Source organism: Salvelinus fontinalis, chromosome 38 (assembly GCF_029448725.1).
Source record: "Salvelinus fontinalis isolate EN_2023a chromosome 38, ASM2944872v1, whole genome shotgun sequence".
Taxonomy (NCBI): Eukaryota; Metazoa; Chordata; class Actinopteri; order Salmoniformes; family Salmonidae; genus Salvelinus; species Salvelinus fontinalis.
In genome coordinates this window covers 26856853-26879409 of record NC_074702.1, presented here as the reverse complement: position 1 = coordinate 26879409, position 22557 = coordinate 26856853, and the positions used below count along the sequence as shown (strand labels likewise).

Below are 22557 nucleotides of genomic sequence, written 5' to 3'. Positions count from 1 at the left end.
ATACCACGGCTAAGGGCTCTTCTTATGCGCGACGCAACGCGGAGTGCCTGGATACAGCCCTTAGCCGTGGTATATTGGCCATATACCACAAACCCCTGAGGTGCCTTATTGCTATTTTAAACTGGTTACCAACGTAATTACAACAGTAAAAATATATGGTTTGTCATACCAATGGTATATGGTCTGATATAGCACAACTTTCAGCCAATCAGCATTCAGTGCTCAACCCACCCAGTTTATAATGATATTTTTATGGTTCTAATATGGACACCTTACAAATACATAATCTTATAATATAGTGACTTGCGAAAGTATTCACCCCCTTGGCATTTTTCCAATTTTGTTGACTTACAACCTGGAATAAAAAATAGATTTTGGGGGGGTTTGTATCATTTGATTTACACAACATGCCTACCACTTTGAGGATGCAAAATATTTCTTATTGTGAAACAAACAAGAAATAAGATGAAAAAATTGAACCCCCCTCCCCCAAAGCCAATACTTTGTAGAGCCACCTTTCGCAGCAATTACATCTGCAAGTCTCTTGGGGTATGTCTCTATAAGCTTGGCACATCTAGCCACTGGGACTGTTGCCTTCAAGGCAAAACTGCTCCAGCTCCTTCAAGATGGGTTTCGCTGGTGTACAGCAATCTTTAAGTCATACCACAGATTCTCAATTGGATTGAGGTCTGGGCTTTGACTAGGCCATTCCAAGACATTTAAATGTCTCCCCTTAAACTACTCAAGTGTTGCTTTAGCAGTATGCTTATGGTCATTGTCCTGCTGTAAGGTGAACCTCCGTTCCAGTCTCAAATCTCTGGAAGATTGAAACAGGTTTCCCCAATAATTTCCCTGTATTTAGCACCATCCACCATTCCTTCAATTCTGACCAGTTTCCCAGTCCCTGCTGATTAAAAACATCCCACTGCATGATGCTGCCACCACCATGCTTCACTGTGGAGATGGTGTTCTCTCTGATTAATGTCCTTGCCTGGTTCGTGAGTTTTGGTGGGCGGCCCTCTCTTGGCAGGTTTGTTGTGGTACCATATTCTTTCCATTTTTTATAATAGATTTAGTGATGCTCTGTGGGATGTTCAAAGTTTTTTTATAACTCAACCCTGATCTGTACTTCTCCACAACTTTGTCCCTGACCTGTTAGGAGAGCTCCTTAGTCTTCATGGTGCCGCTTGCTTGGTGGTGCACCTTGCTAAGTGGTGTTGCAGACTCTGGGGCCTTTCGGCTGCAGGTGTATATATACTGACATCATGTGACACTTAGATTGCACACAGGTGGACTTAATCTAACTAATTATGTGACTTCCGAAGGTAAATGGTTGCACCAGATCTTATTTAGGGGCTTCATAGCAAAGGGGGTGAATACATTTGCACGCACCACTTTTCCGTTTTTTATTTTTTAGAATTTTTTGAAATAAGTTATTTTTTTCATTTCACTTCACCAGTTTGGACTATTTTGTGTATGTCCATTACATGAAATCCAAATAAAAATCCATTTAAATTACAGATTGTAATGCAACAAAATAGGAAAAACGCCAAGGGGGATGAATACTTTTGCAAGGCACTGTAGATCACTGATATTGTAGAATTTGTGCATGTCCTGTAGGTTTGCCAATACTGTAGTTCTACTGTGTTGCACTCATATAGACCCAATACAAAAATGTTCTTGTTGTCTGCTGACACACGCACTGATCATGCCCACCCCAAAAACACAATATATCACCTCCAAGTAGGTTTTGGCTTTGCTAAGGCTTGGGGGTGTTTTTTTTAAATTTTTTTTTTTTTTTTATTTTTATCCCATTTTCTCCCCAATTTTCATGGTATCCAATCGCTAGTAATTACTACCTTGTCTCATCGCTACAACTCCCGTACGGGCTCGGGAGAGACGAAGGTCGAAAGCCATGCGTCCTCCGAAGCACAACCCAACCAGCCGTACTGCTTCTTAACACAGCGCGCCTCCAACCCGGAAGCCAGCCGCACCAATGTGTCGGAGGAAACACCGTGTACCTGTCCCCCTTGATTGGCGCGCACTGCGCCCGGCCCGCCACAGGAGTCGCTGGAGCGCGATGAGACAAGGATATCCCTACCGGCCAAACCCTCCCTACCCCGGACGACGCTATGCCAATTGTGCGTCGCCCCACGGACCTCCCGGTCGCGGCCGGCTGCGACAGAGCATGGGCGCGAACCCAGAGACTCTGGTGGCGCAGTTAGCACTGCGATGCAGTGCCCTAGACCACTGCGCCACCCGGGAGGCTGGATGGGGATGGTTGATATGATTATGCATCTGCCTCTGTTGCCAATGGTTGCGTTTTTGAATCCAGTGATTAAAAAAAATCATTTTTTTAAATTTTGTTTTAAGCTGTTACCTCCGGTGCCAAAGGGTTGCATGTTCGAATCCAGAGATACAAAGTTGTTTTTTGAGATTTTAGTTTTAACTTATCCTAAACCTTAACCCTTACCTTAACCATTCTGAGTTAATGCCTAACCTTAAGATCTGCCTATCCTAAACCGTAACAGAGTTAATGCCTAACCTTAAGATTTCAAGTTAATGCCTAAACTTAACACTAACCCTAAGAATTAGGAGTTCATTCCTAAACTGAACCTTAAACACTTTGAAATGTAACTTTTGGAACAACTTTGAAATTTGACGTTTGAGAAACACGGATGAACATCTAAATCGGATTCGAGAATTAGTAGCCTTGTAGGCTTAATTTACAGGTCTCTATGTCAATTTGTATTTGTATTTATTATGGATCCCCATTAGTTGCTGCCAAGGCAGGAGCTACTCTTCTTGGGGTCCAACAAAATTAAGGCAGTTATAATTTTTTTTAAACATTACAATACATTCACAGGTTTCACAATACAATGTGTGCCCTCAGGCCCCTACTCCACTACTACCACATATCTACAATACAAAACCATGTGTACATGTGTGTGTATACATGTGTCTGTGCCTATGTTTGTGTTGCTTCACAGTCTCTGCTGTTCCATAAGGTCTATTTTTAACAGTTTTTTTATCTAATTGTTCTTCTTGCATGAGTTACTTGATGTAGAATAGAGTTTCATGTAGTCATGGCTCTATGTAGTACTGTGCGCATCCCATAGTCTGTTCTGGACTTGGGGACTGTGAAGAGACCTCTTGTGGCATGTCTTGTAGGGTATGCATGTGTGTCCGAGCTGTGTGTCAGTAGTTCAAACAGACAGCTCGGTGCATTCAACATGTCAATACCTATCATAAATACAAGTAGTGATGAAGTCAACCGTTCCTCTAAGTGGACATTCTATGTTGTATGTCTAGTTTGTCTGTTTCTGTGTTTGGCCTGATATGGTTCTCAATCAGAGGCAGATGTTAGTCGTTGTCTCTGATTGGGAACCATATTTAGGTAGCCTGTTGTCATTTGTGGGTTGTGGGTGATTGTCTATGTTATGTTGCATGTTAGCACAGTGTTTATATAGCGGTCACGTTCGTCTTATTCATTTTGTTGTTTTTGTTTAAGTGTTCTTCATTAAATATAGAAGAATGTATTCAAACCACGCTGAGCTTTGGTCCGCTTCTTACGACGATCGTGACAGTCAGACATACTTGGATGTGTAGTGTCAGCATTTGTTGCGGACATGTCATGCCTAAGTTTGCTAATCTTGCTAAAGAAAAAAATCATGAAAGTAGTAGGCAATATCAGTCGGGTTTGTGATGAATGAGCCATCTGATTCAATGAATGATGGAGCTGAGTTTGCCTTTTTTTCCCAAAATGTCATTTAAGATGCTCCAAAGCTTTTACAATCATTCTTCATGTCATTTATCTTTGTTTCATGGTGTAGTTTCTTCTTCATTTTATTCAGTTTAGTCACATGATTTCTTAATTTGCAATACGTTTGCCAATCGGTTGCTTACCCAGACTTATTTGCCATTCCTTTTGCCTCATCCCTCTCAACCATACAAGTTTACATTTCTCATCAATCCACACATAATTTAATCGTTTTTACAGTCATTTTCTTAATGGGTGCATGCTTATTAGTAACTGGAATAAGCAATTTCATGAATATGTCAAGTGCAGCGTCTGTTTGCTCCTCGTTACACACCACGGACCAACAGCGAAACCACAACTCACATAAAACAAAAACAATAGCAGCAATGCAATATTGATAAATGCGACATTGCAAAAGTATTACAAAAGCATGTTTCGACTCAACATTAGCTAACAGTAGCCTGGGAAAATCTCCTGGGGTAGAATAAAATAATCTGACAAACTGTATTTCTGCTTATGATCAGGTTTTATAGATAGTATATGTCAGATCCTGGTGATTCGGTGAGAGATTGGCCTCTAATAATCAAGATCAATAAGAAAATGATGCTCAGTATGCTGGATGTACACTGAGTGTACAAAACATTATGAACAGCTGCTCTTTCTATGACATAGACTGATCAGGTGAATCCAGGTGAAAGCTATGATCCCTTATTGATGTCAATTGTTAAATCCACTTCAGTCATTGTAGATGAAGGGGTGGATACAGGTTAAAGAAGGATTTTAAGCCTAGAGACAATTGATACATGGATTATATATGTGGGCCATTCAGAGGGTGAATGGGCAAGACAAAATATTTAAGTGCCTTTGAACGGGGTATGGCAGTAGGTCCCAGGCGCACCGGTTAGTGTCAAGAACTGCAAAGGGGGTGCAACTCAGTATTAGGAATGTGTTCTCAATGTTTTGTACACTCAGTGTATAGCCTTTTGGTCTATAGCTTTAGTTCAAGAAAATCACTACTGAGCTGTGCTGCAGTACAGTCAAGACGGCAGGTAACATATATCTAACAGATACCGTACACTTACACAGTATAGTGGTTAGAGCTTTGGGTTCAAATCCCTGAGCTGGCAAGGCAAAAATCTGTCTTTCTGCCTCTGAGCAAGGCAGTTAAAACTTCTTGTCAATAGGGGGAGCTGTTAGCACTATGTTTTCTTGACGTTCCCAAATTAAACTGCCTCGTACTCAATTCTTGCTCGTACAATATGCATATTATTATTACTATTGGATAGAAACCGTTTGAATTATGTCTGTGCGTGAAACAGAACTGGACTTAGAGCAATTTCCCTATGTGGAGTTGAGAATGCAGAATTTTCCAACCTGTGTATAACTCTGCCTGTCTTCTATTGGTTGAGATGCACTGCATACGCCTTCCCCTGGGTGTCAGCGAATAGAGGGCCTTGAAATGGAGTCTCTAGGCAGATCCGAAAGTCTATAAATTGATTGGAATCGATGTGTCCCCTCTTTTGATTCTTCGCGCTGACGCAGGGAGGACCTTGGCATGTCGTTTTTAGAAGCTCCTGTTTTAGCTCCTAGATATATCCGGCTCTGTTTTTATTCGATGTAGGCTTTAAAGACATCATAATCTTGTTATTTTAAACCGAGTTATATCAGTTTATGTCAGTATATTGCGATTTTCGGGTATTTCATTTTCTGGCGTTGTAGGAAGTTGGGTATCTCTCTCTCGCATGCTATTGTTTACTGCTAATTGCAACGTGGAAGATGACTTTCTCCAACCCAGCAATGATTCTTTTGGACAAAGGACACCTATCCCAAGATTCTGATGGGAGGTCATCAAAAAGTAAGAACTATTTATGCTGATAATTCATTGTTCTGTTGAAAAAAGTCAAATGCATAAGACGCCATTACTTGCAGTGTAGCCTTGCTTTATCGCACGCTGTATTGCGCAGTAATGTTAATTTTAAAAATGTAATTCAGCGATTGCATTAAGAACTAATTTGTCTTTCAATTGCTGTCCAACCTGTATTTTTTTAGTCAAGTTTATGAATAGTTTTCGTGCCTTTCCAAGATGGCGCCGGACAGATTGCTTGAGGATTTGGACACTATTCTCATTGTATAAGCACGATTTGTGCCGCTAAATATGCACATTTTCGAACAAACTCTATATGCATTGTGTAATATGATGTTACAGGACTGTCATCTGAAGAATTCTGAGAAGGTTAGTGAAAAAATGTATATATTTTGGTGGTTTATACGTTATCGCTATTTTTGCCTTGAATCAATGCTGGGCTGATGTTTGCTATTGTGGTAAGCTAATACAACGCTATATTGTGTTTTCGCTGTAAAACACTTAGAAAATCTGAAATATTGGCTGGATTCACACGATCTGTGTCTTTCATCTGCTGTACGCTGTGTATTTTTAAGAAAAGTTTTATGTTGAGTAATTATCTAATACACGATGGTCTCTGTAGTTATTCTAGTCGCTTTGGTGAGAGTTGTGATGGTGGCTGCAATGGTAAACTCTGATTTATACCTGAAATATGCACATTTTTCTAACAAAACATATGCTATACAATAAATATGTTATCAGACTGTCATCTGATGAGGTTGTTCCTTGGTTAGTGGCTATTTATATCTTTATTTGGTCGAATTTGTGATAGCTACTGATGGAGTAAAAAAAATGGTGGAGTAAAGAAGTGGTGTCTTTTGCTAACGTGGTTAGCTAATTGATTTACATATTGTGTCTTCCCTGTAAAACATTTAAAAAATCAGAAATGATGGCTTGATTCACAAGATGTGTATCTTTCATCTGGTGTCTTGGACTTGTGATTTAATTATATTTAGATGCTACTATTTACTTGTGACGCTATGCTAGCCTATGCAAGTCAGCTTTTTTACTGGTGGGGGTGCTCCCGGACCCGGGTTTCTGAGGAAGTAGAGGTTAACCCACTATTCCCCAGGCACCGAAGACGTGGATGTCGATTATGGCAGCCCCCCACCCCTGCACCTCCCTGGTTCAGAGGGGTTGGGTTAAATGTGGAAGACACATTTCAGATGAAGGCATTCAGTTGTACAACTGCTGTGTCATTGCCCTGGTTCTTATGCAATGTTGATATTCAGTTATTCACTTTGATTGGTGGACCATCCCGCCCCACACATGCCCCGATCAAGGTCTCCATCTGCCTTTTATTACACATACACTCCTAGGCTCTCTCTGATCTAGAGAGGTTTCCTTCCTGGTGTCCCATTGCCTGACTGACTGACTGACTGACTGACAGTGATAGTCCTCTGAAATTGGTAATGTGAACACACACACATCAGTTACACTTTACTTATTCTCACATGCTTGTTTGTAGAAGTGGTCATTTATGCATGCATAAATATACACTGAGTGTACAAAACATTAAGGACACCTTCCTAATATTGAGTTGAGTATAGTGTGTGGCTGTCAATCAGGGCTGGGCAATAAATACGTCCATCTAAAACTGCAGTGTTATGGCTTACTCTGCTCCAAGTGGACATTTCAAGATCATTTCACGCTGTTGGAAGTGTATTGAGCTCCCCACAAAAGAGCTAAGTCATGAGTCATCCAGCGAATTTACATACTGTCCTGAATTTACACTATCCTCCCAGATAGGAGGGTGAGATTTGCAGGAAAGAGCGAGGGAGAGAGGGAAATAGAGAGAGGTGAAACAAGAATAAACAAGAATCTCACACCACTAATTGGGGGTTAGAGACAGAGAGATAGAGAGAGAGTGCATCGTGTTCACATTGTTATCGAATCAAAACAAAATGTCATGCCAATCTCATATCCCAGAGGTGTTGGTTCAGGTGTCCCAGAAATAGACTCAACGAATCCATGAAGGGGTTTAGAATCCATCCCACATATCCTTCCAAATTCACTCAAGGAGGATTTCATCAGTCTCTACTCTCTCCTCCCAAAAATATCCCCTTTCTATCCGGCTCCTCTCCTGGGTGGAACGGCTTTAGGTTTCCATGCAGCAAATATACTTCGGAAGGGAGAAAGACCTTGTTAATGTCTGAGCGAAAGGGATTACTAGGCAGAGAAATAAAAAGGTGAGCCCGGGCTTTGGAATTAGAGCTAAGCACGTTAGCAGGCTGAGGTCTGGTTGGCACTCCACTTGATGGGAGGACGAGAGAGCATAAAAGAGCATGCCACTCAGATGACAACGAGATGCAGACACGTCTGCACAGCTGGGGTTTATTACTGCTGTCAGATGCATGGGCTTTCTCTCAAGTGATCCACAACTTTCCTTTTTTACTCTTCCTCTCAGTCGGCATCTCAATCTTCCTGCTGTCAAACACTTGTTCTCTTTTCTGAAGGACAAAAGGTCCTCTTCACTCAATCTCTCTATTCATCACTGCCAGTGACCGCCAGATTGCTTCTTACACTTTCTTGGCTTTCCTGTTAGAGAGGAACCAGAGTTCATTGCACTGTGTAAGAGTTCATTTCAGTGCGTTTACTTTTCGTGGTTCGTACTGCTTTGACATGCTTTGAATAGATCAAACAAGCATGTTTTTTGTTTGTCACAGAACAGTTATTTCATACTTTAAACTTTGTACTGTGATGGCATGACCTGATCGGTTTTGAGAGTTGAGGTCCTCAAGGACCTAAAAGGTCTTGATGTTTTGTTTCAACCATTTTTCCCAGTTACATTAGACTTGGAGATGCCAAATCGAACTCCTTTTAGATTGGCTTAGCAAAACTCCAGCTTCAAGCTGAAGTAAAAGAGTTAAGAGCAAATTCTATTTACAATGACGGCCTACATTGAATCACATTATCAGCCACATGAACAATAGGGACAGGGCAAGGTGCCCCTGGATAAGGGTGTTATGAGACGCCATGTCCCCCCTTCCTATCCTGTTTACCGTGACCTAAACCTTCCAGTCTGGAGCCCTATTTATTCTGAGATGTATAACATCCTCTACCATGACAGCTGGTTATGAAATCCCCAAGCTTGTGAAATCATCTTTAACTGAAAGATGCACCCATCACATTCACCTCCTCCGCAGCACCTTTCTCTTCCCTCCCTCCTCTATAACGTCTTTGCTCGCTAATAAGCCCTCAACTAAATTGTCATCAGGGATTATTGTTTAGTTTATTGGCATCACATATAAACTTATTGAGCCAGTATATGAGGTCATGGAGCAGCTGGAGTTTTAAATGACAGAGAAAAAGAAGAGCGAAAATCATAAAAGAGACATGAATGGAATCTTTGTTTTATCATCAATCTCTGATGCTTCAGAAGGATGGCCCTTGAACTAAGGGGCCAGCGCCAGTGGAACTTGATCTCATCTTTTCATGGATGTTGGAGTGGGAGGATGCAGAGATTGCTTTGGCTTTGGCGTTTCATGGCGTCCCATTGATTTTTATAGCTGACGTTGCTAACTTAGAGGCCTATGGTATGTATCATACAGATGATAGTTGTCCACAGAGAGTCAGAGACTGTGCTGACTGCAGAGTCATGTTCTGAGTCTATTCTCTATTTGATTGGATATATATATTTTTATTTAACCTTTATTTAACTAGGCAAGTCTGTTAAGAACAAATTCTTATTTACAATGACGGCCTACCAAAAGGCAAAAAGCCTCCTGCGGGGACGGGGGCTGGGATAAAAATATAGAAGTGATTGCAACAGGAAAAGTAGAATGAAAGAGTGTGCAGTGGGTCAGATTCAAACCCATGTGAGCAACGGTACATGTATTCTGAAGGCAGCGACCTAGACTGCTGGACTACTCCCACGCCTCACTCTGGATGTGCTCTACACAGGAGAGATAAGCCTGGAAACACTACCAGGCAGGGATGAATTAGTCAGGAGAAGATGCAGCAGAGATGTCTTTGCTTTGTGCTCGCTGAGGTGTCGCAGATTGAGACGGTTCAGTTTGAACATTGACTCTGACTTTGCCATCAATTTGACACATTTTTTCATAATAACATTCATTGATCTTACCTCAGGGTGCTCTTGTTACAACGGGCTGTTGTTGGTGCGTAAATACATTTTAGAAGCATAATTTAGCATAATAGTTACCAATTGTACCAATTGTATTGTATTGACTAGCGTCCTATGCAGGGGGGTGTGCTTGTACATGAAGCTACCTCACGCTACAGAAATAGGACATAGGATCATGCCACCCCATCAGACACCCTCTTCTCAACATACCATGTCCTGTGCCGTGGGAATTTGCCGATGTTCAGGATCTCCTTGACCGACATCACATCACCGGGAATGATGGGATAGAACTCAGAGTAGGAAGCCTCCTCATCACTGGTGCATCACAGGGACATAGAACAAACAACAACATATTAGATTCATTGGGTATTTTAATCAAAGTAGAAATCAGATAATTCAATAAAGGATCAATTAATCATGAGGAGGTTGTTTTGTCCGACAAGAGTTGTGGGACAGGGTTCATGTATCTGAAGCTAGATGGTGTCATTTCTACGAGGGTGTCAGACATCTATAGGAAATCTTAGCCCCAAGTTAAGTGTAGTTACAACTGTCCTGCTATTCTGATTCTGACCACCAGGGGAGGCCACACAACCAGAGGGAGTTCCGCTCATAGGTGACCTTTAAAGAACAAAACTACATTACAAGCACATTGTTTTATTCAACAATTGTTTTTAAAACTGGGGACATGGCTTTGGCTTTTAAAATTAAAATGTCTAATGAAATGCGGAAACATTGCTTACATTTGCCTTTATTATTTCCGATTCCTGTGACACTCAGCAAATGTCAAAGTACTCTGGAGTCTGATTACTTACCAACAGAACAAGCCGTTGAGAATAACAGCTGAATGGAAACAAGGGCAATATTAACAGCTGAGATAGAGCTGAAGTTGAGCATGATAACAGAGACTGATAACCTCTGTGAATAACGATGTCAATGTCGCTAAGACCACCTGACTAGCTCTACAGCTTAGAGTGGACTACAGGCCTTTATTTGGATCAGCGAGGTAGAGAGGGAATTAAGAGGCAGCATTGTATTCACCAGTCAGTAGTCGCTATTGAATCGTTTGTAAAAGAATTTGTGATATTACCTCCGAATGCATTGTGTAAGTCTGTTCAATGTAAGATTTGAAGTTGTTATCTCTTGCTTTTAAGTAACACATACAAGGCCTTTCGTCAAATCAAGTTTAAGGGAACACAGCAGTGCTAAACCAATGTAAGACGAGGGTAAGATAAGAACAATAAATCAGTTGTGTGATGAATTATTACCATGGTAACATTCTAACGAGATTATACAATATTCGTTTTTTGCAATTACCCCCCATTTTCTTTACACTGCTGCTACTCGCTGTTTATTATCTATGCATAGTCACTTCACCTCTACCTACAGTACATTACATAATACCTCAATTACTTTGATTAACCGGTACCCCCTGTATATAGCCTCGTTATTGTTATTTTATTGTTTTACTTTCTTTTTACTTTAGTTAATTTAGTAAATATTTTCTTAACTCTTATTTTTCTTAAAACTGCATTGTTGGTAAAGGGCTTGTAAGTAAGCTTTTCACGGTAAGGTTTACACCTGCTGTGTATACCTTACAATTTGATTTGATTTGATTTAGTAGGGCCGCTGTAGCAATTGTGCATAAATCTTCTCTGTGGTCTGCTCAGTTATGACAAATGAGCATCATGTCGAATCTTTAAACATCCCTGCGAGTTCATCCTGTTTTTATGGATCATGAATAACAAGTCCCACAAAACACCCACCCAGCCAGTAACTGCAGCTGACGTGATATCTGGTTGAGATAGGTGCTCCCATGTGGGGTCCTAACCGAGCTGGAATCTAGTCAGGCAATGCTGTGGCTGACCTGTTTTCTCTCAACTGAGAGTAATGTTATAATCACCTGCTGCCTTCTGTTCTGCTAGTTCTAGTCGGCTTTGTTCCTCTTTTTCAGTGGTGCATGAAGCCATGTTGTCTTGTTGTGGCGTGGTTGTAGAGACAGGACGAACGAACAGACAATGTTTTATGTCAGCGCATGTTGTGTAGACGTGCTTAAATAAGACGCAGCAGCATTGTATTCAATTGCTGTTGCATGATCACATGCCATCATTTCCAATGTAACAATTGTTTCTTTCTAAAACAAATGGTGTCATGGACCTTCAGGGGATGCACCAGTAGCCATGGCTCTGTGCCTGTTTGTGACAGAAACACGCAGTAGTGGTTCTAATTCAAACACACACACACACACACACACACGCATACACACACACACACACACACACACACACAAAAGGACCCATAAGTAAGCGTTTCACTGATTCACTGATAAGTAAGTCTACACCTGTTGTCTACGAAGCGTGTGACAAATACATTTTTGATTTGATTTGACACTGCAGTGGCACAACAGTGGGCAGAGGAGTAGCAGTTCCACATGAGCACACAAAGGCCCTCAGTACCCAGCAGATACCAATGAGTGCTTAGTAGGGATCACAGCCAGCCACCCTTATTGTCTCGATTCAAATCTGCCTTCATATTTAGCAGGGCCGATTTCTACTGTTCCTGTTTCATCTGGAGTTATTAAATTAGACTAACCTGCAGGTCTGCAATCTGGATGGACGAACAAAAGGAATGAGATCAAATTTGTCCTTGGGGTACTAGTGTAAACAAGCTATTATTCCATAGACTTGCCTTAGGCTGGTTGGATAGCTCATTTTTACCCTGTTACAGGGAGGTGTGAAACCAGGTGCAGAGGGTGTATTTGTCTCGGTACAGCCAACAAGACGTTGTTAAATGTCTCCGAGGCGTGAAGAGAAAAACAGTGAAAGCCATTGGGTAGATCTCGAAGACAGGACTGCTAATGAATCCATACAGTAGGATCGTCATTCGATCAGTCTTTTGTTGCTGAGAATTTACCTGCACAGCAGACATGTAGTGTACTTGAGGTTTAAAAAGGCTTCTAAAGTTAATAATGTCGACCCCAAAAAATCTGACTTAATTTGACCGAACAAAAAATGCATCAACCCCTACAAAAAATGTCTATTAATAATTATAATCCACAAAATAATTCACATTTCCTGTTGCTGCAGGATTGTTTTCCTTCTGTAGCAAACTGGCTCAAATTAAGATCCTACATCTTTTTACTGGTATATTTTACATAATGGTGGCTTGTTCTATGTTGGAAAGACTTACTTGAATACAGCTTTTTACTTGTATTTTTTTACATACACGATTATGTATATAGAAAAGTATGTGGACACCGCTTCAAATTAGTGGATTTGGCTATTTCAGCCACACCCGTTTGCTGACAGGGGAATAAAATCGAGCACACAGCCATGTAATCTCCATAGACAAACATTGGCAGTAGAATGGCCTTACTGAAGAGCTCAGTAACTTTCAACATGGCACCGTCATAGGATGCCACATTTCCAACAAATCAGTTCGTCAACCTTTTCTGCCCTGCTAGAGCTGCCACGGTCAACTGTAAGTGCTGTTATTGTGAAGTGGAAACGTCTAGGAGCAACAACATCTCAGCTGAAGTGCTGAAGCGTGTAGCGAGTACAAATCATCTATCCACGGTTGCAACACTCACTACTGAGTTTCAAACTTTTCTGGAAGCAACGTCAGCACAAGAACTGTTCTTCGGGAGCTTCATGAATTGGGTTTCCATGGCCGAGCAGGTGCACACAAGCCTAAGATCACTATGCACAATGCCAAGCCTCGGCTGGAGTGGTGTAAAGCTCGCCGTCAGTTGGACTCTGGCAGTCTGACGGACGAATCTGGGTTTGGCGGATTCCAGGAAAACGCTACCATAGTGCCAACTGTAAAGTTTGATGGAGGAAGAATAATGGTCTGGGGCTGTTTTTCATGGTTCGGGCTAGGCCCCTTAGTTCCAGTAAAGGTAAATCTTAACACTAAAGCATACAATGACATTCTAGATGATTCTGTACATCCAACTTTATGGCAACAGTTTGGAGAATGCCCTTTCCTGTTTCAGCATGACAATTCTCCCGTTTACAAAGCGAGGTCCATACAGAAATTGTTTGTTGAGATCGATGTGGAAGAATTTGACTGGCCTGCACAGAGCACTGACCTCAACCCCATCAAACACCTTTGGGATGATTTGGAACACCGACTGCGAGCCAGGCCTAATCGCCCAACATCAGTGCCCGACCTCACTAATGTTCTTGTGGCTGAATGGATGCAAGTCCGCCCAGCAATATTCCAACATCTAGTGGAAAGGCTGTTATAGCAGCAAAGGGGGACCAACTCCATATTAGTCACATGATTTTGGAATGAGATGTTGGACGAGTAGGTGTCCACATACTTTTGATCATGTAGTGTATCTCATAGGATGCCCATATATCCTGTTCTATATTGGAAAGAGATGCATTAATATTGATCCTTATCATCTATGAATTTACACTATAACTCTGTAAAGTATGGCTAGTGTGTTTTCTCCCCCATAGTGTTGTTTTTCAGCAACATTTTGGGGAGTAATGATATCAATATCGAAACCACACACTTTTCTGAAGGAGCAGGCCTCTATTTACTGTCTGTGCTTAGTGGACCAGAGCCAGAGTGATATTGTCCAGCCTTAGGCTCCATGCTACATTATTCAACAACGCCCTATCACTCTCTCTCTGCACGCTGCGGAACAGTCCAGGAACCAAACAAAAGAAAAAGCAGAAGTTGCTCTCTCTGAGGTCTGTGAAATGGGGAACTGTCCAAGCAAATAAACAAAATAAAATGGGAAGTCACAACAATTTGCATTGTCATCACAAGTAGGCTTTCTTTCTGAAAGGAGTGCCTGAAGCAATATGGCTACATATATTAGCTGGCTGTATTCACTTTGTGGGGGAAATAAACTCTGACTTTCAGAAATGTTTTGTAGTGTGGGGCAATTCAAAACCCCAAATATAGGCCAAGCAGCCCACATAAGACCTGATACAAGCATTATCTCTCAAAATATATCCTGAATGCAGCTGTAGTTGCTCTTGTTAAAGTGTAATGGACCCTTGTGGATAAAAGTTGAGCAAAAGTTAGCACCTCTCCTATTACTTTAAGATGCCTTACAACTTTATTGTCTTGACTTGCCTCCCAAACACAAAGTGTTCTCCTTACTGTTTATAGGGGTATAAGAGGGCACTTAGTTTATTGATAGTCTAAGTGGACAGCTGATGCTTTAGTTAGGTTGTCCCTGTGAGTATGTGTAAGTGTGTTTTGTCTATGGGGTAAATCCATTTGTATTGATTTGAACAAAACATTCCATACATATTTGGCTATTGTAGAAGTGCTCAGAAAGTGACTTTTTGGTGATGAAGGTGCTCAAAGTGGACCTATTCTGCATACCTCACCATAGCATGACACATCCATGTCTCCATTACTGGAAAAGATTAACGGTAGAGATTGATATTAGTTAAAAGCTTACAAACAGTGCCTTTTATAGTTTCTTTAAAACATTTGTTTAAAATAAAATTGCGGTGATTTGTTTTACCTTAAATGTAAATGATCAAAAAAAACATGTGAACTCACATATGTTGTAGTTTAAAGCCTATTTGACATAATCGGAGGTTTTTGTGTTGTGCCCGCCATCGGTTGAGACGACATGGTCTTGAATACAGGGTGGGCGTCATGTTTTGGCTGATAACTGTACTAAAATGGGAATAAAATTGACATTTCAACTTTCAAATGGTACCACAAAGATGGAGGTCCACATAACAGAGAATGTTGACTTGAATGGGAATGTCTGCTGTTTTAAATTATACTGTCAATCCTCCATAAGAAACCTATTGAAATGATAGAAATATAGATAATAGAACAGAAATGGACATTTAAAGGTGGGTGGACCGGATGCCATATTTGTGGTAGCAATTAGAAGTGAAATGTTTAATTCCAATTTACATTTCAATGGTGTACAGTGGTCTGAAGGGACAGGATATATTAATTATATTTCTACGATTGAAATGACCCACCCTACATTCAAGAGCATGTGGTGTCTGTTGTTGATCTTATATGTTAACTTAGAGTTATGTTGTTTTGTCCTTGTCCATTCCTTCATTTTTTTTCTGTATCTTGTATAGTTCCATAACACTAGCTATCTTTGAACGTTTATAGCCCTTTTATTAAAGCTTTTCTATTTTAATGGTTGCTCTCAATGCGAAGAGCTTTGTGATTTACATCTGTTAATGAAAAGCATTCTACAATTGTAATTTATTATTATTATTGTTATGTTGGGTCTCAACTGCAAAAATGTTGTATTTTACACTGTTTGAAGCTGGTGTAAAAAAACGAAAATAAAATAGTAAAAAACGAAACTTCATAACGGGAAGCATAGAAATAGCACACATAGAACAGATCTACTGCTTCTTAGACTTGCTTTCAATGAGAATAACAGATCGGATTGGGTCGCCCTAAATGTACATATTGCAGCTTTAAGCACCAGTCTCAACGTCAACAGTGAAGAGGCGACTCCGGGATGCTGGCCTTCTAGGCAGAGTTGCAAAGAAAAAGCCATATCTCAGATTGGCCAATAAAAAGAAAAGATGGGCAAAAGAACAAACACTGGACAGAGGAACTCTGCCTAGAAGGCCAGCATCCCGCAGTCACCTCTTCACTGTTGAAGTTGCGACTAGTGTTTTGCAGGTACTATTTAGTGAAGCTGCCAGTTGAGGACTTGTGAGGTGTCTGTTTCTCAAACGAGACACTCTAATGTACTTGTCCTCTTGCTCAGTTGTGCACCGGGGCCTGCCACTCCTCTTTCTATTCTGGTTAGGGCCAGTTTGCGCTGTTCTGTGAAGGGAGTACACAGCGTTGTATGAGATCTTCAGTTTCTTGGCAATTTCTCACATGGAATAGCCTTCATTTCTCAGAACAAGAATAGACTGATGAGTTTCAGAAGAAAGTTCTTTGTTTCTGGCCATTTGGAGCCTGTAATTGAACCCATATATGCTGATGCTCCAGATACTCAACTAGTCTAAAGAAGGCCAGTTTTCTTGCTTCTTTAATCAGTACAACAGATTTCAGCTGTGCTAACATAATTGCAAAAGGGTTTTCTAATGATCAATTAGCCTTAATGATAAACTTGGATTAGCTAACACAACGTGACAGTAGGACACAGGAGGGATGGTTTCTGATAATGGGCCTCTGTACGCCTATGTAGATATTCCATTAAAAATCTTCCGTTTCCAGCTACAATAGTCGTTTACAACATTAACAATGTCTACACTGTATTTCTGATCAATTTGATGTTATTTTAATGGACAAAAAAATGTGCTTTTCTTTCAAAAACAAGGACATTTCTAAGTGACCCCAAACTTTTGAACGGTATGTGTATATCCACAGATGTGTATATAGGGAAAGGGGTATACCTAGTCAGTTGTACAACTGAATGCCTTCAACTGAAATGAGTCTTCCGCATTTAACCCAACCCGTCTGAATCAGAGAGCTGCGGGGGGCTGCCATAATCAACATCCACAGCGCCCCGGGAACTGTGGGTTAACTTCCTTGCTCAGGTGTAGAACGACAGATTTTTACCTTGTCAGCTCGGGGATTTGATCCCCAAGGCTCTAACCACTATACTGTGTATGTATACAGTATCTGTTAGACTTTTATATATTATTGCAATAAGAACGAGTTAGCTAGCATGCTCTAATTGTAATGGTCACATTAGCTCCCTGCTAATTCAGTTATTTCCATGCTAACAGACAAATCACAAATCTACAGCCTGCAAATCTAATGTGGTTCCTTGTGTTTGTCGTCTGGTACTTCCCTTTATTGTATTTTGTAACATTTTTGTCATTGTTATGATGTTTGAATACAAAATAACCAGTCTGATATTGACATGCATGCTTTGAATCACAAATCTACAGCCATCAACATAATTTGTTTTGAACCTTTATTTAACTAGGCAAGTACAAATTCTTATTTCCAATGACAGCGGGTTAACTGCCTTGTTCAGGGACAGAACAACAGATTTTTACCTTGTCAGCTCAGGGATTTGATCTAGCAAGCTTTACGGTTACTAGCCCAACACTCTAACCACTAGGCTACCTGCCACCCCAACATACTGTTGTCCTGCATATCTAATGTGCTTTCTTGTGTCTATCATCAGAATAAACAGCAATCAACTTGGACCACAGGCTGGTTATTCCTTTCTTTAAAAAAACAATACAATAGTTACGAAGTATGATCACATATACAACAGGGAAATCCTTACTTTCAGGGAAATCCTTACTTTCAAGCCCTTAACTAACAATGCAGTTTTAAGAAAAGCAACTGTTAAGAAAGTATTTTAAAAAATAAAAAAAAAAAAAAAAAAAAAAAACAAAATAAAAAAATAACAAATAATTAAAGAGCAACAATAAAATAACAATAGCGGGGCTATATGCAGGGGGTACCGGTACAGAGTCAATGTGCGGGGACACAGGTTAGTCGAGGTAATTGAGGTAATATGTACATGTAGGTAGAGGTAAAGTGACAATGCATGGATAATAAACAGAGATTAGTAGCAGTGTAAAAATGGGGGTGGGGTGGGGTGGGAGGGGGGGCAATACACATTGCCATTTTATTAGCTGTTCAGGAGTCTTATGGCTTTGGGGTAGAAGCTGTTAAGAAGCCTTTTGGACCAAGACTTGGCGCTCCGGTACCACTTGCTGTGCGGTAGCAGAGAGAACAGTCTATGACTAGGCTGGCTGGAGTCTTCGGCAATTTTTAGGGCCTTCCTCTGACACAGGCTGGTATAGAGGTCCTGGATGGCAGGAAGCTTGGCCCCAGTGATGTACTGGGCCTTACGCATTACCCTCTGTAGTGCCTTGCAGTCGGAGGCCGAGCACTCTAACCCGAGCGTCCGGGTGCACCACTCCAGCCAACGCTTGGCATTGTGCATGGCAATTTTAGGCAATTTTTGGCCATGGAAACTTATTTCATGAAGCTCTCGCCAAACAGTTCTTGTGTTGACATTTCTTCCAGAGGCATTTTGGAACTCGGTAGTGAGTGTTGCAACCGAGGACAGACGATTTTTACAAACTATGCGCTTCAGCACTCAGCGGTCCCGTTCTGTGAGCTTGTCTGGTCTACCACATCGCGACTGAGCCGCTGTTGCTCCTAGACGGTTCCACTTCACAATAACAGCACTTACAGTTGACCTGACTTGTTGGAAAGGTGGCATCCTATGACGGTACAATGTTGAAGGTTACTGAGCTCTTCAGTAAGGCCATTCTACTGACATTGTTTGTCTATGGAGATTGCATAGCATTGTGCTCAATTTTATAACCTGTCAGCAACGGGTGTGGCTGAAATAGTTGAATCCACTAATGTGAAGGAGTATCCACATATTTTGTATATAGTCTATATACAGAACACCATATTCAACTAGATATCTTCTGGAAATTCTTTATTCTATCTAATTTTTTATAAAAAGCATTGGATGAACATGATCTATGGTATGATGACGAAGCAGGGTGTGTGTGCCAGGGTGCCTTTACCTGGAGGTGAAGGTTTTCTTCTTGATCTGCGAGGCCAGTGCCATGCTGTGGGACATCTGGTGGGACTGCTCTTCCTGGACCCGTGTCATCAGCGTCTTGGTTGCCATGGTGAACCCCTGACCAACACCTGTGGAGGAAGGAGGTAGGAGAGATGAGGGAGGGATGAAGGGAGGATGATGTATGATCTAACATTGCACAGTAGGACCACTCTGTGAGTTGACATGTTGGAGACTCGCAAAGGAATGTTACAGAGATCTCTTTTCACTTTCATTGTGAGGAATATGTACATTTATGACCATAGTAATTATGCTCATGGTGGATCTCAAATAGCCAGGTGTCAATGAAAATGCATCCAAAACATGTAATATCATATTAGCACAAAAACAACACAATCCAATGTGTTGTTTGTGTTTGAAGTAAAGACAGGTGCAGCTGGCATGGAGAAAGGTGTGCTTCAGGCCTCTGTTAAATGAACTGGCCCTTTGTGGGCCATTGAGCGAGTTATAATTCATTAGTTCAGGTCTGCCACCATGCCGCTGCCTGCCACCCAAGCAGTCATTAATCACTCTCTGCTCTGGGGGAGGCCGACACTACAGCTCGCCCAACCAACAGAACCAGGCCAGAGCTTGAGTGATAACTTCCTCCACCCACTCTCACAAGCAACTGTCACCAGTGTTAGCGTGTTAGCATTATAAACACACTAATTTGTTTTTCCTTCTGGTCTGTTCGAATTACATTGGACGACCTGGGCTAACATTAGCGAGTGGCTAGTGTCTAATGCTTTAATGCTTTGATTTACATTGCAGTGATCCTGCTGGTCTGATGTTAGCAAGTGGCTAATGGCAAAAGCTTCAATAGGATAGCATCCCCACTGTTTTCCCTTCACAGCTCATTGTTGTGAGAAACTAAAGGGTTGTTTGTACACAGGTGGTAAACAGGTCAACCTCCATCGTATTAAAATGCATCTGTCTTAGCTGGTGCGTGTCTGGATACCCGGACCCCTGTGGAGAAAGTGGAGAGTAATGTTCTTTCTTCTCGCAGTGCAATTTCCCGTATGTCTTGATAGACTGCACAGTCCAACTCTCTGATGACAAAAGACAAAGTAACACGGGGATGAATTATTTGTTATTTGGTAGATCATGGATTGTCTGAACAACACATGTGAGCTTTACCTAATCGTCCTGAGAGAGTCATTTCAACTCATATCCATATGAAGGCTGCCAAAAGTAGAGACTCTTTTGACACTCAACCAGCTTGAGATATGATTGGAGTATCTGTCCATAGGACCACTTTAAGGCGTACATTCCACTGAGCTGGGCTTTACAGAAGAGTGGCCAGATAAAAAGCCATTGCTTAAAGAAAAAAATAAGCAAACACATTTGGTGTTCGCCAAAAGTAATGTGGGAGACTCTCCAAACATATGGAAGAAGGTAGTCTGGTCAGAGAAGACTAAAATTGGGTGAATATTTATGCACGCACAAGTTCTGTTTTGTTTGTTTCACAAGAAAAAATATGTTGCATCTTCAAAGTGGTATGCATGTTGTGTAAATCAAAATGATACAAACCCAACCAAAAATCTATTTTAATTCCAGGTTGTAAGTCAACAAAGTAGGAAAAATGCCAAGGGGAGTGAATACAAGCCACTGTAACTATTCCCCAGTAGGCTGTCATTGTTAATAAGAATTTATTTTGAACTGACTTGCCTAGTTAAATAAAGGTTCAATTTAAAAAATACTTATCTCATGGAGACAAAGGGAAATGTCCTTGACCATGCAAAGCTCAGCAGTATAGTAACATGAATTATTTGCATATGGAGGCCGATGAGGCCACTCCGTGGAGGAAGAGGATGACGTTCTACCACATGAATTTGAGGAAAAATGAAGAAATAATACAAACACTGAAACATAGTCAAACATTTTTGTAAACACATATGCCATCCCATTGGCCAGTGATGGAAAAAGTACACGTGAGTAAAAGTAAAGATATCTTAATAGAAAAATATACCTGAATAGAAAATGACTCAAGTAAAAGTGAGTCACCCAGTTAAATAATACTTGAGTAAAAGTCTAAAAGTATTTGGATTTAAATATCCTTAAATATCAGAAGTAAATGTAATTGCTAAAATATACTTAAGCATGAACAGCAAAAGTATAAATAAATTCAAATTCCTTATAAAAAACAAACCAGATGGCACCATTTTCTGGTTTTGTTTAAAATGTATGGATAGCCAGGGGCACACTCCAACACTCAGACATCATTTACAAACGAAGCATGTGTGTTTAGTAAGTCCGCCAGATCAGAGACAGAGGGATGACCAGGGATGTTCTCTCGATAAGTGCGTGAATTGAACCATTTTCCTGTCCTGCCAAGCATTGAAAATGTAATGAGTACTTTTGGGTGTCAGGGAAATTGTATGGAGTAAAACGTACATTATTTTCTTTAGGAATGTAGTGAAGTAAATGTAAAAGTAATAGTAAAGTAAAGTACAGATACCCCAAAAACGACTTAAGTAGTTCTCTAAAGTATTTTTACTAAAGTACTTTGCACCACTGCCATTGGCTTAATTAAAAGTCCATCATTCTCCCTTACTTATTACGTCTCCAGACGTAAATTGTCATTGGGTTACTTTCCCATACTGGTTTTCACTATATATTCATGTGACGTTTATGACCCTTGTAATGTATCCTTAACACGTCCTTGTGGATGAGACTCCGTTGGAAAGAAAATAGGAAGTGATTACATCATGACATCACGGTGTACCTTAAGGGTGAATTAAAAAGCCACTTACGTTTGTCTTTGAAGAAAGGGTTATACTCCACAGGCCCTCAAGATGACCATGAAGGACACACGTCTCTCTCTCTCTGTCCCCTGTCACCTTTCACTGTCTGTCTCTCTCAATTACTTTTCTCACGCTCTCTTAATCTCCCTGTCTCACCTCTCTTTACAGTACCTCTTTTCTTCCTCTCCTGTGCTCCTCGCTCTGCCTCTCCCAGTATGAGCAGTGAAGGTGATCCTGGCCCTGGACACAAAGTGTCCTTCACGAAGGGAATGTGGCCAAACACAATGCACTCAAGGTGGTAAATATAGACTACTGACACGTCCCCTCCAGTGCCCCCACCACCAACCCCCAAACCCCCACCCACACCGGTCAATGCCATCCAGCCAGATAGACTTACAGTCAGCACTGCAGACCTGCGGCCAAGGATGCCACAGTAGCAACAATAGAACAACACAATAGGATTGAGTGGACTGTATGATCTAGGCAGCTGAAAGCAACAGCTGGAATGGCCACAGGGGAAACGATGCCAAAGGTATTCCACCAACTGTCTGA

At 41.1% G+C, this 22557-nt stretch overlaps 1 protein-coding gene across 3 annotated transcripts in view; it reads right to left on the bottom strand.

Annotated features, from left to right (window-relative positions):
• myom3 (myomesin 3) overlaps window positions 1–22222 on the bottom strand; it is a 75165-nt gene extending 52943 nt beyond the window's left edge. Inside the window, exons 1-3 of one of the 3 annotated variants that reach the window (XR_008756706.1) lie at window positions 22015–22211; window positions 19227–19353; window positions 9958–10062 (exon numbers count right to left, since the gene is read on the bottom strand). Coding sequence is in view for 2 of the 3 variants with exons in the window: in XM_055903503.1 (XP_055759478.1) it covers window positions 9958–10062; window positions 19227–19333 (212 nt within the window). In the remaining variant the exon portion in view is untranslated. Of the gene's footprint in view, window positions 1–9957; window positions 10063–19226; window positions 19354–22014 lie in introns of all 3 variants that reach the window. The other 2 variants (XM_055903503.1, XM_055903502.1) reach the window with 2 other exon arrangements.
• Between the last annotated feature and the right edge of the window lie 335 nt (window positions 22223–22557).